Below are 15952 nucleotides of genomic sequence, written 5' to 3'. Positions count from 1 at the left end.
AGAATCTTGAAGAATTTCTACAACTGTCGATAAAAATGTCCTTACTATTTGCTTTGCCGATAAAGATGTAGTTAACATAACTTTGTGTGATGATACAAAGTATGTCTTTTTTGGGCTGAAGATAACCTTTATGGCTAAAGTAGCAGTAACTCACATTACATTTGTTTAGGTCAGACTTTACGACACTATTTTGAATCACTACTATTTGTGCAGTTGGCCTGAAATTCTGTATAAGTACACACATAGTCACAATGACAATACAGTTATCTGATCCAATGACCATACCAACAGGGCTAGCTTGGCCACTATACCCCCCCCCCCCCCCAAAATCTAAGCTATCCAGAGCCATGGCCCTCCACCAAGTTACACCACTGTATATTTATGTACTTGCCTGGGTTAAGCTCCTGGTAACTTATTGCTCCATATGCATCAATTAGGTTCTGGAAACCTGCAGTGAATTTATTTGTTCTGTTGAATGTTGGTGGCGTTTCTGATGTTTCAATTGCATTGAGGAAAGACGGAATTGAACTGCCACAGGCTTTCTGAAAGTAAACAGTATAAATTTACATACTGTCTGTAGACCCAGTCAGTAACATACATCTACATATCACTATGAAGTGCATAGTAGAGTGTATACATTTAAGTATCAAAATATAATATACATTTAAAAATAGTAAAAACTCAAACAAAAAAGAAGGAGTAATGAGACCAATTTAAAAATACTTGGTGGAAGTATGTTAAGTAGTTCTGTACATTTCATGTGGTACAGTTTTGAGCCAAACTGAAATTTCAGTGGCAGTAAACAATGTTCTTTCCCCCTCTAATTGCTGCATTACAAAAAGGAAATTAGGACCACAATAAAAAGAAGGTGGTCACAGTTCAAATTACTGAAAATAAGTGAAGATATAAGGATACCACAGTTTGATCATTAGAGTGTTATAGAATTTGAAGATGAAAGTGCTTTAAATTGAGATGGAGAGAGATCAGTCAAAATGGGTTGAGTAGTTGTAATTTGTCATTAATATAACATGGCTACAAAAAACTGCTTCAGGTTGTTAAGAGTGCAACTTAACCCATTTTACACAGTAAAGGCTCTCCTTTACGACAATATTTGCAAAACATAGTGTATGACTGGATGAAAGAACAGGCGAATGAACACCAAGCATCATATTATGAGAGAGAGAGAGAGAGAGAGAGAGAGAGAGAGAGAGAGAGAGAGAGAGAGAGAGAGAGAGAGAGATTTACTGACAGGTGGCAGTCAATCATTCAGACAGTGTGAACAATGAACAAGGAAGATATGAGACCACAGGCATCAAGATAAAAAACTGTGATAAAATTAGGCAAGAGTTGGGTTGGGTTGTTTTGGGGAAGGAGACCAGACAGCGAGGTCATCAGTCTCATCGGATCAGGGAAGGACGGGGAAGGAAGTTGGCCGTGCCCTTTGAAAGGAACCATCCCGGCATTTGCCTGGAGCGATTTAGGGAAATCATGGAAAACGTAAATCAGGATGGCCGGACGCGGGATTGAACTGTTGTTCTCCCGAATGTGAGTCCAGTGTTTAATCACTGTGCCACCTCGCTTGGTAATTAGGCAAGACATTTGTCAAATGAGGTCACACTGATTTCTGCCAGAAAACAGGTGCTCATGCAGGTCTTGTGCAATATGTTGGGAACATAGCAGAGGATGTAATTAGGCAGGGACAATAAACAATGTACAACACAGTTGTTACTACTACTGTGCTGTGAAGTATGCAGTTAGAAAATACTGATTAGGTCTACTATTATTGTTGAGTAAAATATGTGTTATAATGTAGCAGAATGTTTGAGAATGTGTAACCATCGCAGTTGTGGAATACACAGTCAAATAGGTTTTATGACCCATGGATTGTCTATAGCAGACTGAAATAAATAGTCAATATTAAAGTAACTAGTATGACTGTGTACTGTATTATGCAAATTCTTAACATATTATAATTGGTTTGTTTAATTAGTGTAGAAGAACTAACAGAGATGTCAATGAAATAGAGATGAAATGAATGTGAATGTGGATAGGACCTCACATCACATAGACCAATCACCTGATGCAAGTATATTTAGTCGATACCACTTTGGCAACTTCAGTGTCAATAAGGTTGAAATAATGCTGAAGACAACACATCAGCCAGTCTCTGAGAGGAGATAATCCCTGGTCTGGCCAGGAAATGAACCCTTGCCCCTTGTATGAGATTCTGCCAGGCTGACCACTCAGCTATGGAAGCAGACTATGAAATAGAGATGACAGTGATTAATTGAATAAAGTCCATGGGAACTTGATTTTGATTTTAAAGAAATAAATAAAGTTTAGAAAATAAACTGTGCTGTCGAGAATGAGATTTTCACTCTGCAGCGGAATGTGTGCTGATTTGAAATTTCCTGGCAGATTAAAACTGTGTGCACGAACCGAGACACGAACTCAGGACCTTTGCCTTTCGCGGGCAAGTGTTCTACCAAGTGTGGTACCCAAGCACGACACACGACCCATCCCCACAGCTTGAATTCTGCCAGTACCTCATCTCCTACCTTACAAAAGTGGAAGAGCACTTGCCTGCAAAAGGCAAAGGTCCCAAGTCCGAGTCTCGGTCCGGCACACAGTTTTAATTTGCCAGGAAGTTTCAAATTGTGCTGTCAATAGAAAAAAGGAGATCAATTTTTTGAGTGCCTGCTTAACAAAGGTATTCATGTATCCTGGCCCAGTGGCAACTCTGGTTCCGATACACACATGGATATTAACAAAGCACAACTGCTTATAACACTACTGCCTGCACCAGGATGCACTCGCAACACATCAAGTGATGCCCTCAACTACATTGCAAGACCCATCTATAGGGGCATGCAATGGCATTGCAACTTTACCTCATAACATCAAGCAGTTAGCGACATTCCCGGAACTGATGCTGAAAACATGCAGTTGCCTATGGACTCTAATACATACTGGATTACTATGTTGGAGGATTTTGCCATTGTGCATGACAATGTGGCTTTGGATGCACGGTCATTCTGGTTAAACTATCTGGTATGTTGTGTGTCAGCATCCACTATGTTGCGAGGAGCCAGATATTACGTCCTTGTAGCTAACAATAAATGGGTGGAATGTGGCCACAGTATCTGTGACCATAGTAATCTGGAGAGGCAAGCAAAATATTAGTTGACACAAGTGCACTGTAAATAAATATATCATACTCAAATTGTGGGTGAAGAAATGCTACACTGCTGACAACTAGTGGCCACACCATGGCTGACTATAAGCAGAGGCCCGACATGGGAACATGTCTGTGTACAATGAACGTTTGCCAGAAGAGCTAGCTATCAACAATTTGGTGTAACGTTCAGCAACAACTAGCGACACAGAAGTAACGTCTATCTAGAAGACTGGTGCCCAGCTGCTCATTGTTTGTAACACTGTCCTCACAGTCTTCATTGGCCAGAGGCCTGGAGGTTCTTCATTGGTTCTTCAAAGTGTCTCTCACAGTGCCAGCAGGAATCTGTGAGGACTGGCTCCAGCAGTATGAATAGGCTACAATAAAATACTACCATGTTCCGCTTTGGACAGGAAGAGGAGGAGGAGGAGGAGGAGGAGAAGCTTACAGGCACTCAACACCGAGATCACTAGCATGCTTTGAATACTAGCAGACTTCAACCCAGCATGGACAGTTTATGAATTAATTTACTCATTATCCAGTAGCTGTTTTTTTATGATGTGAATAAATCAGGGATTACACCAAGTTCAGCATACAATACTTCAGCGAAAATTAGGATTTGTTAGTTCACTGACTGGACTCCAACTCCGGTAACTGCAACTAAGGCTGCTGCTACAGTGCCGCACTTGCCTACCATTCCATGTTTCAAACCTGAGGAAGACGACTGGAACATTTCCATTGCTGACTTTTGCATGTAATATCACAGATACTATCATTCAGTGTAGTTGTCTTTTAGTTAACAATCCCAAATTGTTCTCCATCCTTCATAAGATATGCCTTCTTGCACAGCCTCAGACAATAACTTTTTCACGGACCTGTAACCAACACTCTCCCTACTGTGAGCAGAAGTGTCACATAGTTGCTGATAGGCACAAATTTTTACAATGTTACCAGAAATCCCCATGATCTTATGTAGCATGGGTGGCATGTTCAGGAGTCTCTTCCAATGTTATCAATTTATAAATGAAAAATTTTATTGTAAGTAGTTGCACACAAAACTTTCAGTGCATCATATCATAATTTGTTACGCTCCTGATTGCAAATTGGCTTTACAAGGCTTGAAATTAGGCAACCTTGCGTTATACAAATTTCTTACAATCACAAAAGCTTGTAAAATCTCTCTGTCCCCACAGTGTTTTACCAACAAGCATGTGGTGTAGTAGTGGCCGCCAAAGACTTCCAGCATAAGAAGTCAGCCAACAGCCTTGTTAAAAAGGCCTGAGGAGCAGACAGAGGTTTAGGGCATGCTCTTGCCCTTGGGAGAGTAAACTGCCCCAAGAGACAGAAGAATTAGCAGTGATCATCAGCATGATGATGCAGAAGACAATGGAAACCACTGCATTAAAGCAGATAATGTGTATTCACACGACATGTGGCCTGAAACTGAAAGGTGTCATGATGATCTCTCCACTGGCAAAATATTCTGGACTAGCCCCCCCATTCACATCTCTTGGAAGTGGTTGCCTTTCATTGGTTATTATTAACCAATGAAAGGAATGTCTGAAGTTTGAACGTGATAGGGAAGCTCGAAAATGTGAAACGGTAAATGCTTAGGCTCAATTGAGATATAGTGGGGGTCAGTGAAATGAAATGGAAAGAAGACAAGGATTTCTGTTCAGAGGAATACAGGGTAATATCAACAGTTGCAGAAAATGGTATAATGGAAGTAGAATTCATTATAAATAGGAAGTTAGGGCAGAGAGTCAGTTACTGTGAACAGTTCAGTGGTAATGTGGTTATCATCAGAACTGACAGCAAACCAACACCGACAATGACAGTTCAGGCATGCAGGCCAACATCAAAAGCTGAAGATGAAGAGAGAGAGAGAGAGAAAGTATATGAGGATACTGAATGAGTAATTCAGTACATAATGGGAGACTGTAGTGCAGCTGTAGGGGAGGGAGTAAAAGAAATGGTTACAGGAGAATATGGGCTTGGTACTAGGAATGAGAGAGGAGTAGGATTAATTGAGTTCTGAAACAAATTTCAGATAGTAATAATTAATACTCTGTTTGAGAATCATAAGAAAAGGAGGTATACTTGGAAATGGTGGGGAGATATGGGAAAATTTGAGTTAGATTACATCATGGTCAGGCAGAGATTCCAAAATAAGATATTGGATTGTAAGACATACCAAGGAGCAGATGTAGACTCAGATCACAATTTTGCAGTGATGAAGAGTTGGCTAAAGTTTAAGAGGCCAGTTAGGAAGAATCAATGTGCAAAGAAGTGGGATCCAGAAGTACTAAGGAATGAAGAGGTATGCTTTAAGTTCTCTGAGACTATATATGTTGTGATAAGAAATAGCTTACAGCTAAGTAGGCAGTTCAGTTGAAGAGGAATGGTCATCTCTGAAAATGGAAATCATGAAAGTTGGAAAGAAAACAGTTGAAACAAAGAAGATAACTGCAAAGAAACCAGGGGTAACAGAAGAAATACTTCAGTTGATTGATGAAAGAAGGAAGTACAAAAATATTCAAGGAAATACAGGAATACAAGTCACTTAGAAATGAAATAAATAGGAATTGCAGGTAAGCTAATGCCAAAAGGCTCCACAAAATATGAGAAGAAATCGAAACTGAAATGACTGTCAGAAGGACTGGCTCAGCTTATAAAAAAAGTCAAAACAACCTTCATTGAAACTAAAAGCAAGGACAGTAACATTAAAGAGTGGAATGAGAATACCACTGTTAAATGCACAGGAGAGATCAGACAGGTGGAAAGAATACATTGAAGGCCTCTATGAGATGGAGGACTTCACTGACGAAGTGATGGAAGAAGGAACAGGAGTCTACACAGAAGAAATACGGGATACAATATTAGAATCAGAATTTAAAAGATCTCTGGAAGACTTAAAATCAAATAAGGATGAAGGGATAGTTAACATTCCACCAAAATTTCTAAAATAATTGGGGGAAGTGGCAACAAAATGACTATTCATGTTGGTATGTAGAAGGTATGTGTTTAGCGATATACCAGCTGACTTTTGGAAGATCATCATATACACAATTCCAAAGATTGCAACAGCTGACAAGTGCGAGAATTATCACACAATCAGTTTAACAGCTCATGCATCCACGCTGCTAACAAGAATAATTTACAGCAGAATGGAAAAGAGAATTGAGGATGTGTTAGATGACAATCAGTTTGGTTTTAGGAAAGGTAAAGGCACCAGAGAGCCAATTCTAATGAAGTGGTTTATAATGGAAGCAAGAGAAAAATGGAGTTATGTTCATAGGATTTGTAGATCTGGAAAAAGCGTTCAGCAATGTCAAATAGTGGAATATGTTTGGAAAAAAAATAGGGATAAGCTATTGGGAAAGATGGGTAATATACAACATGTACAAGAACTGAGAGGAAATAACAAGACTGGAAGACCAAGTACGAAATGCTCAGATTAAAAATTATGAAAGACAGGGATGTAGTCCTTCGCCTCTACTGTTCAATCTATAAATTGAAGAAACAATGATGAAAATAAAAGAAAGGTTCAAGAGTGGAATTAAAATTCAAAGGTGAAAGGATTTATAGCAAATCAAGCTGGGACCCATTCCCATCATAATTTGTTATTTGTCTCCCTAAATGTTTTATCACTGGTGTTAATGAGTGATGTGTCGTAAGGTAAAGCAGAAATTCTGTAATTCCAAGTATAAGACCACGCCTGACTTTGTTGAATTGCTTTAGTCTGAATAATTTCTTCATTAATTTGCACTATTTCAAGTAACTAGTTGCAATTTTAATCATCAGGAAGGCTTATTCTAGCTGAAACGTTTATTGTAAAATAAAGTTCAGACAAAACCCAATTTTTCTGCACTATTCAATTAACCTGAGATGTGAAATTCTAACTGTACATTATCGAAATTAAGTATTTAACAATGTGAAATTCTAGTAGCCATAAATGGACAGTGAAACAGGACAGTTAATGATGATTGCTGATTAACTATAATATTAAAGTGCAACACATATTATTCATCAGAGTCAGACTGCTGTAAGTTGGTTAAGTCATACTGCAGAGCGACCATTGTTTTGCTATTAGAAGGAACAGTATGTGCATACCTGGTAAATGAGACTTACTTACATAATTAAGACATGGACCGGCCATAACTAAGAGTGTGAGTGTGAGAGTGTGTGTGTGTGTGTGTGTGTGTGTGTGTGTGTGTGTGTGTGTGTGTGTGCGCGCGCGCGTGCGTACACCACATTATTGAATGCATATATTGCTGTACCAACCCCAGCTCATTTTTTGCCATGATCGCTGTCAGTGAGGAACTACAAGCTGACAAAGCACCGGGTATGTCAAAACATGAATGGCAAGATTCACTAATGACATTGCTATCCTCAGTGACAGTGAAGAAAAATTACAGGATCTGCTGAATGGAATTAACAGTCTAATGAGTACAAAATATGGATTGAGAGTAAATAGAAGAAAGACAAATGTAATGAGAAGTAGCAGAAATGAGAAGAATGAGAAGCTAAACATCAGGATTGGTGATCACGAAGTAGATGAAGTTAAGGAATTCTGCTACCTAGGCAGCAAAATAAATATGACAGAGCAAGGAGGACATAAAAAGCAGACTAGCACTGGAAAAGAGAGCATTCCTGGCCAAGAGAAGTCTACTAGTATCAAATGTAGACCTTAATTTGAGTAAGAAATTTCTGAGAATGTACATTTGGAGCACAACATCTTATGGTAGTGAAACATGGAATGTAGGAAAACCAAAAGGAGACACTTGAAGCATTTGAGATGTGGTGCTACAGAAGGATTTTGAAAATTAGGTGGACTCATAAGGTAGGGAATGAGGAGGTCCTCTGCAGAATCGGTGAGGAAAGGAAAATATGGAAAACACTTACGAGAAGAAGGGAGAGGATGGTAGGACATCAGTTAAGACTAGATACCGTAACACCTACAACCATCAAAAAGAAACGCAAAGTATATCTATTCAAAAAAGCTGATAAAAATGTTCTTAACACCTTTTTAACAGACAGTCTTCCCTACTTCTGATCTGATCAATTGTGAAATGATTTCAAAGAGACAGTATTGTCAGCATTTGAGAGATATATATCACATAAATTAATAAGTGATGGTACTGAGCCCCAATGGTACACCAAACAGATCAGATTGCTGTTGCAAAAGCAGTGAGAAAAGTATGCTAAACTTAAAAGAATGCAAAATCCCAAAGACTGGCAAAGTTTTGCAGAAGTACTTCAATGCGAGATGCTTTTAATAATTTCCACAATGTAATTCTGTCTCAAAATCTGGCAGAAAACCCAAAGAGTTTCTGGTCACACATAAAGCACACCAGTGGCAAGATGTAATCAATACCTTCACTGTGCGATAACAACAGTTAAGTCACTGAAGACAGTGCCACTAAAGCAGAGTTATTAAACACGGTTTTTCGAAACTCCTTCACCAAAGAAGATGAAGTAAATATTCCTCAATTCCAATCAAGAACAACTGCCACAATGAGAAACATAGAAGTAGATATCCTTGGTGTTGCAAAACAGCTTAAATCACTTAATAAAGCCAAGGCCTCCAGTCCAGACAGTATAGCAGTCAGGTTACTCTCAGTGTGCTGATACAGTGGCTCCATATTTAGCAATTATATAGAATCGCTCGCTCACAGAATGATCCATACCTAAAGACTGGAAAATTGCTCAAGTCACACCATTACCCAAAAAGGGAGGTAGCAGCAATCCACTGAATTACAGGACCATACCACTAATGTAAATTTACAGTAGGGTTTTGGAACATATACTGTATTCGAACATTTTGAATTACCTTGAAGAAAATGATTTATTGGCACATAGCCAGCACAGATTCAGAAAATACTGTTCTTGCAAACCACAGCTAGCTCTTTATATTCACAAGTAATGAGTGCTACCAACAATTAATGTGAAATTGATGCCATATTTTTAGATTTCCAGAAGGCTTTCAACACCATTCCTCAAAAGTGTCTTCTAACCAAACTGCGTGCCTATAGAATATCATCTCAGTTGTGTGACTGGATTCGTGATTTCCTGTCAGAAAGGTTGCAGTTCGTAGTAATAGGAAAGTCCTTGAGTAAAACAGAAGTAATATCCGGCGTTCCCCAAGGAAGTGTTATAGGGACTCTTATTGTTCCTGATCTATATTAATGACATAGGAGACAATCTGAGTGGCCGTCTTGGATTGACTGCAGATGATGCTGTGGTCTAAGGGTAGCGTCTTTGATTCATAATCAAAACGTCTTCGGTCCCGGGTTCGATCCCTGCCACTGCCTAAATTTTGATAAATAATCAGCATTGGCGGCCGAAGACTTCCGGCATAAGAAGTCAGCCTCATTCTGCCAACAGCCTTGTCAAAGAGGGCGGAGGAGCGGATAGAGGTTTAGGGAACTCTCTCGTCCTAGGGGTGGGAAATTGCCCCTAAAGGCGGAAGAATCAGCAATGATCAACGACATGAGGATGCAGAAGGCACTGGAAACCACTGCATTAAAGACACGTAACCTGTATCCACAGGACATGTGGCCTGTAATTGAAGAAGTGTCATGATGATCTCTCCATTGGCAAAAGATTCCGGAATAGTCCCCCATTCGGATCTCCGGGAGGGGACTGCCAAGGGGGAGGTTACCATGAGAAAAAGATTGAATAATCAATGAAAGGATAATGTTCTGCGAGTCGGGGCATGGAATGTCAGAAGCTTGAACGTGGTAGGGAAACTAGAAAATCTGAAAAGGGAAATGCAAAGGCTCAATCTAGATATAGTAGGGGTCAGTGAAGTGAAGTGGAAGGAAGACAAGGATTTCTGGTCAGATGAGTATCGGGTAATATCAACAGCAGCAGAAAATGGTATAACAGGTGTAGGATTCATTATGAATAGTAAAGGTAGGGCAGAGGGTGTGTTACTGTGAACAGTTCAGTGACCGGGTTGTTCTAATCAGAATTGACAGCAGACCAACACCCACAACGATAGTTCAGGTAAACATGCTGACGTCGCAAGCTGAAGATGAACAGATAGAGAAAGTGTAGAAGGATATTGAAAGGGTAATGCAGTATGTAAAGGGGGACGAAAATCTAATAGTCATGGGCAACTGGAATGCAGTTGTAGGGGAAGGAGTAGAAGAAAAGGTTACAGAGAGTATGGGCTTGGGACAAGGAATGAAAGAGGAGAAAGACTAATTGAGTTCTGTAACAAGTTTCAGCTAGTAATAGCGAATATTTTGTTCAAGAATCACAAGAGGAGGAGGTATACTTGGAAAAGGCCGGGAGATACGGGAAGATTTCAATTAGATTACATCATGGTCAGACAGAGATTCCGAAATCAGATACTGGATTGTAAGGCGTACCCAGGAGCAGATATAGACTCAGATCACAATATAGTAGTGATGAAGAGTAGGCTGACGTTCAAGACATTAGTCAGGAAGAATCAATACGCAAAGAAGTGGGATACGGAAGTACTAAGGAATGACGAGATACGTTTGAAGTTCTCTAACGCCATAGGTACAGCAATAAGGAATAGTGCAGTAGGCAGTACAGTTGAAGAGGAATGGACATCTCTAAAAAGGGCCATCACAGAAGTTGGGAAGGAAAACATAGGTACAAAGAAGGTAGCTGCGAAGAAACCATGGGTAACAGAAGAAATACTTCAGTTGATTGATGAAAGGAGGAAGTACAAACACATTCCGGGAAAATCAGGAATACAGAAATACAAGTCGCTGAGGAATGAAATAAATAGGAAGTGCAGGGAAGCTAAGACTAAATGGTTGCAGGAAAAATGTGAAGACATCAAAAAAGATATGATTGTCGGAAGGACAGACTCAGCATACAGGAAAGTCAAAACAACCTTTGGTGACATTAAAAGCAACGGTAGTAACATTAAGAGTGCAACAGGAATTCCACTGTTAAATGCAGAGGAGAGAGCAGATAGGTGGAAAGAATACATTGAAAGCCTCTATGAGGGTGAAGATTTGTCTGATGTGATAGAAGAAGAAAGAGGAGTCGATTTAGAAGAAATAGGGGATCCAGTATCATAATCGGAATTTAAAAGAGCTTTGGAGGACTTATGGTCAAATAAGGCAGAAGGGATAGATAACATTCCATCAGAATTTCTAAAATCATTGGGGGAAGTAGCAACAAAACGACTATTCACGTTGATGTGTAGAATATATGAGTCTGGCGACATACCATCTGACTTTCGGAAAAGCATCATCCACACAATTCTGAAGACGGCAAGAGCTGACAAGTGCGAGAATTATCGCACAATCAGCTTAACAGCTCATGCATTGAAGCTGCTTACAAGAATAATATGCAGAAGAATGGAAAAGAAAATTGAGAATGCGCTAGGTGACGATCAGTTTGGCTTTAGGAAAAGTAAAGGGACGAGAGAGGCAATTCTGACGTTACGGCTAATAATGGAAGCGAGGCTAAAGAAAAATCAGGACACTTTCATAGGATTTGTCGACCTGGAAAAAGCGTTCGACAATATAAAATGGTGCAAGCTGTTCGAGATTCTGAAAAAAGTAGGGGTAAGCTATAGGGAGAGACGGGTCATATACAATATGTACAACAACCAAGAGGGGATAATAAGAGTGGATGATCAAGAACGAAGTGCTCGTAATAAGAAGGGTGTAAAACAAGGCTGTAGCCTTTCGCCCCTACTCTTCAATCTGTACATCGAGGAAGCAATGATGGAAATAAAGGAAAGGTTCAGGAGTGGAATTAAAATACAAGGTGAAAGGATATCAATGATACGATTCGCTGATGACATTGCTATCCTGAGTGAAAGTGAAAGTGAAGAAGAATTAAATGATCTGCTGAACGGAATGAACAGTCTAATGAGTACATAGTACGGTTTGAGAGTAAATCGGAGAAAGACGAAGGTAATGAGAAGTAGTAGAAATGAGAACAGCGAGAAACTTAACATCAGGATTGATGGTCACGAAGTCAATGAAGTTAAGGAATTCTGCTACCTAGGCAGTAAAATAACCAATGACGGACGGAGCAAGGAGGACATCAAAAGCAGACTCGCTATGGCAAAAAAGGCATTTCTGGCCAAGAGAAGTCTACTAATATCAAATACCGGCCTTAATTTGAGGAAGAAATTTCTGAGGATGTACGTCTGGAGTACAGCATTCTATGGTAATTAAACATGGACTGTGGGAAAACCGGAACAGAAGAAAATCGAAGCATTTGAGATGTGGTGCTATAGACGAATGTTGAAAATTAGGTGAACTGATAAGGTAAGGAATGAGGAGGTTCTACGCAGAATCGGAGAGGAAAGGAATATGTGGAAAACACTGATAAGGAGAAGGGACAGGATGATAGGACATCTGCTAAGACATGAGGGAATGACTTACATGGTACTAGAGTGAGCTGTAGAGGGCAAAAACTGTAGAGAAAGACAGAGATTGGAATACATAAAGCAAATAATTGAGGACGTAGGTTGCAAGTGCTACTCTGAGATGAAGAGGTTAGCACAGGAAAGGAATTAGTGGCCGGCCGCATCAAACCAGGCAGTAGACTGATGAAAAAAAAAAAAAAATCATCATCAGATAACCAAGACGAATTGCAAAATGATTTAGGTAAGATATCTGTATGGTGTGAAAAGTGGAAACTGACCCTAAATAAAGAAAAGTGTGAAGTTATTCACATGAGTACTAAAATAAATCCACTAAATTTTGATTACACAGTAAGTCACACAATTCTGAAGGCTGCAAATTCGACTAAACACTTAGGGATTAAAATTAAAAATAACCTGAATTTAAACGATCACATAGACAATGTTGTGGGAAGAGCAAACCAAAGACTGCAATTCATTGGCAGAACAAGAAGGCGCAACAGATTTACTGAAGGGACTTCTTACACCACACTGGTCCGCCCTATTCTGGAGTATTGCTTTGCGGTATGGGATCCGCAACAGGTGGGCATGACAGATGACATCAAAAAAATTCGAAGGAGGGCAGCTCATTTTGTATTATCACAAAATAAGGGAGATAGTGCCACAGGCATGACATGTGAATTGGAGTGGCAGTCATTAAAACAAAGGCGTTTTTCGTTGCGACAGGATCTTCTCATGAAATTTCAACCACAAGGTTTCTCCTCTGGTTACAAAGACATTCTGTTGGCACCCACCTACATAGGGAAAAATGATGAACATGATAAAGTAAGAGATATCAGGGCTCACACAGAAAAATTTAAGCGCTCGTTTTTCCCGCACGCTGTTCAAGAGTCGAACGGTAGAGAGACAGCTTGAAGGTGGTTCATTGAACCCTCTCCCAGGCACTTTATTGGGAATAGCAGAGTAGTCACATAGATGTAGATGACATCAAGGAATAAATTTCATGGTACTATAGCTGTAGAAGGTAAAAATTGTAAAGTTGTAGAGGAAGAGAAGACTGGAATACATCCAGCAAATAATTGTGGGTGTTAAGGTGCAAGTGCTAGTCTGAGATGAAGAGGTTGGTACAGGAAAGAAGTTTGTTGCGGGCCACACATTAAACCAGCCAGAAGACTGATTACTTTTAAAAAATGCTGTATCCTCTGCATTTTGTATCAAAGCTGATGTAGCAGTCTTCAGACAGTGATTCCTACCCACTCGGATCCTTGTATGGCTGGAATTCATTGAGTTCATTAGTGGAGAGTCATATAGCACAGTGTTCTGTTAAAAGAGACTTTTCTGCATGGAGAGCACAAACTTCATTGTATGATTCAAACTTCATTGTGTGATTCAAACTTCATTGTGTGATTCAAACTTCATTGTGTGATTCAAACTTCATTGTGTGATTCAAACTTCATTGTGTGATTCAAACTTCATTGTGTGATTCAAACTTCATTGTGTGATTCAAACTTCATTGTGTGATTCAAACTTCATTGTGTGATTCAAACTTCATTGTGTGATTCAAACTTCATTGTGTGATTCATTTCCTCCACAGTACGCTGAACAGGTTTTCCATGTTGCCATTCTATGCCCAGTACCGTTTCTGGGGCAAGCAATGTGATCACAAAGGCAAAACCAAAACACAACTGACATTTGTTGACGCAAACCTTGGCCACCAACACAGCCATTGTTGCTGCTGCCGTAGCTACCTCTCACCCAGTAGGAACAGTCATGTATATTGCAGCATAAACATCTGAATAAGGTATTCATGCAGCTTGATACATTCACAGAAAGAAGAAAACCAAAGCTCTGTTTCCTGTAACCAGGGCACCAATCAGGAGCTACTTGCAAGAGCAGTATCAGCTCCAACGTTGAGAAAGTTGACAAAGGCTGAGAGAGTGACCCTCACCCCCAAACCATATCAAATGACACCAGTAGCAGACTTTGAGAATGTGGTCTATTGGTCCCAACTACTCACAGAAAAACCGAAGCAGATACTCCCCCAGGTTACCATTAATAGGACTACAAATCAATTTCAGCTTGACATCAGTGCTACTGTCTCAATAATAAGTGAGCTTATATACAACAATTAGGGACTGCTGTTCATTGGACCTACTGCACAGCATTGTCATTGTTGTAATGAGTAAAATACCCCAGTCAAGGGAGGTTGCAAATCTGTCACAATGTCAAAAAAGTATCTTTCCTTCTTGGTTGTTTCTTCTGCCCGAGCACAGAACATTTTTGGCTTAGACTCTTTTGAAGCCTCTGGTATCCCAATTGACAACAAAGTCCAGAATACTTCAGAATGCATTCCATCAGACACTTTACAGGAGCCATACAATGACTTTTTTCTCTCTTCAATGATCGGCTTTGTTGTGCAAAGGACTATACTATACTGTACATATAACACATAGATCCATGGCAACACCCAAGTTCTATCATGCTAGCCCTATTCCTGCTGCTATCTGTGATCCCCTCAAACAAGAACTTGATTGTCTTGAATGGCAACAAATTCATACAACATTCTCATTCAGTTAATGTATGTAATAATGGAAAAAGAACAGATGTGCAAAATTACATACCTGTGTCATTAACATCAGTTCACTGCAGAATTCTTGAACATATTCTAAAGTTCAGATACAGTAAACTTCCTTGAGACAGAAAAGCTTCTGTCCGCAAATCAGCGCGGAATTAGAAATCATCACTTGTGCAAATGTCAACCTGCCCATTTCTCTCATGATGTCCTGCGAACCATGGATGAAGAGCAACAGGCAGATTCCATATTCCTAGATTTCCACAAAGAATACAACATGATGCCCCAACATAGACATTTTACAAAGGTCTGACAATAGGATTCCAGATAGGTAAGTGGCTTGAAGACAATCAACTTTAATGGGTTATCATTGAAAGTGTGTGTTCACCAAAGACAAGGTTACCATGAGAAGTGTCCTAAGGAAATGTAATAGAATCACTTTTGTTTTCTATATACATAAATCTTCTGACAAATAGGTGAAAAGCAGTCTATGATGCAAGGGAAAATGCTCCCAAGTGATTGTAGGAGCATAAAAGATGACAGACAGAATTTTTGTCTGGTGCAATGAATGGCAACTTGCTTTGAATGTAGAAAAATGTAAGTTAATGCAGATGTGTAGGAAAAACAATCCTGCAACGTTTAAATGCTGTATTAGTGGTGTATTGCCTGACATCGATATGTTGATTACATATTCAGGTGTTATGTTGCAAAGTGATATGAAATGGAACAAGCATAGAAGGCTGGTAAAAGGAAAGGTGAATGATCAGCTTTGGCTTACAGCGAGAAATTTGGTAAAGTTGTGACATTCCATTTGTTTGGACAACAATTTTATTTG

General features: G+C 39.6%; 1 protein-coding gene across 3 annotated transcripts in view; it reads right to left on the bottom strand.

The window, feature by feature from the left end:
- Positions 1 to 15952, bottom strand: part of LOC124798206 (V-type proton ATPase 116 kDa subunit a 1) — a 660233-nt gene that overhangs the window by 79312 nt on the left and 564969 nt on the right. For all 3 annotated transcript variants that reach the window (XM_047261510.1, XM_047261508.1, XM_047261509.1), the window contains one exon: positions 392 to 542. In XM_047261510.1, coding sequence (XP_047117466.1) covers positions 392 to 542 — 151 coding nt within the window. The remainder of the gene's footprint in view (positions 1 to 391; positions 543 to 15952) is intronic.

The sequence above is a fragment of the Schistocerca piceifrons genome, chromosome 5 (assembly GCF_021461385.2).
Source record: "Schistocerca piceifrons isolate TAMUIC-IGC-003096 chromosome 5, iqSchPice1.1, whole genome shotgun sequence".
NCBI classification, from domain to species: Eukaryota; Metazoa; Arthropoda; class Insecta; order Orthoptera; family Acrididae; genus Schistocerca; species Schistocerca piceifrons.
This window is presented reverse-complemented; position numbering and strand designations above follow the sequence as displayed.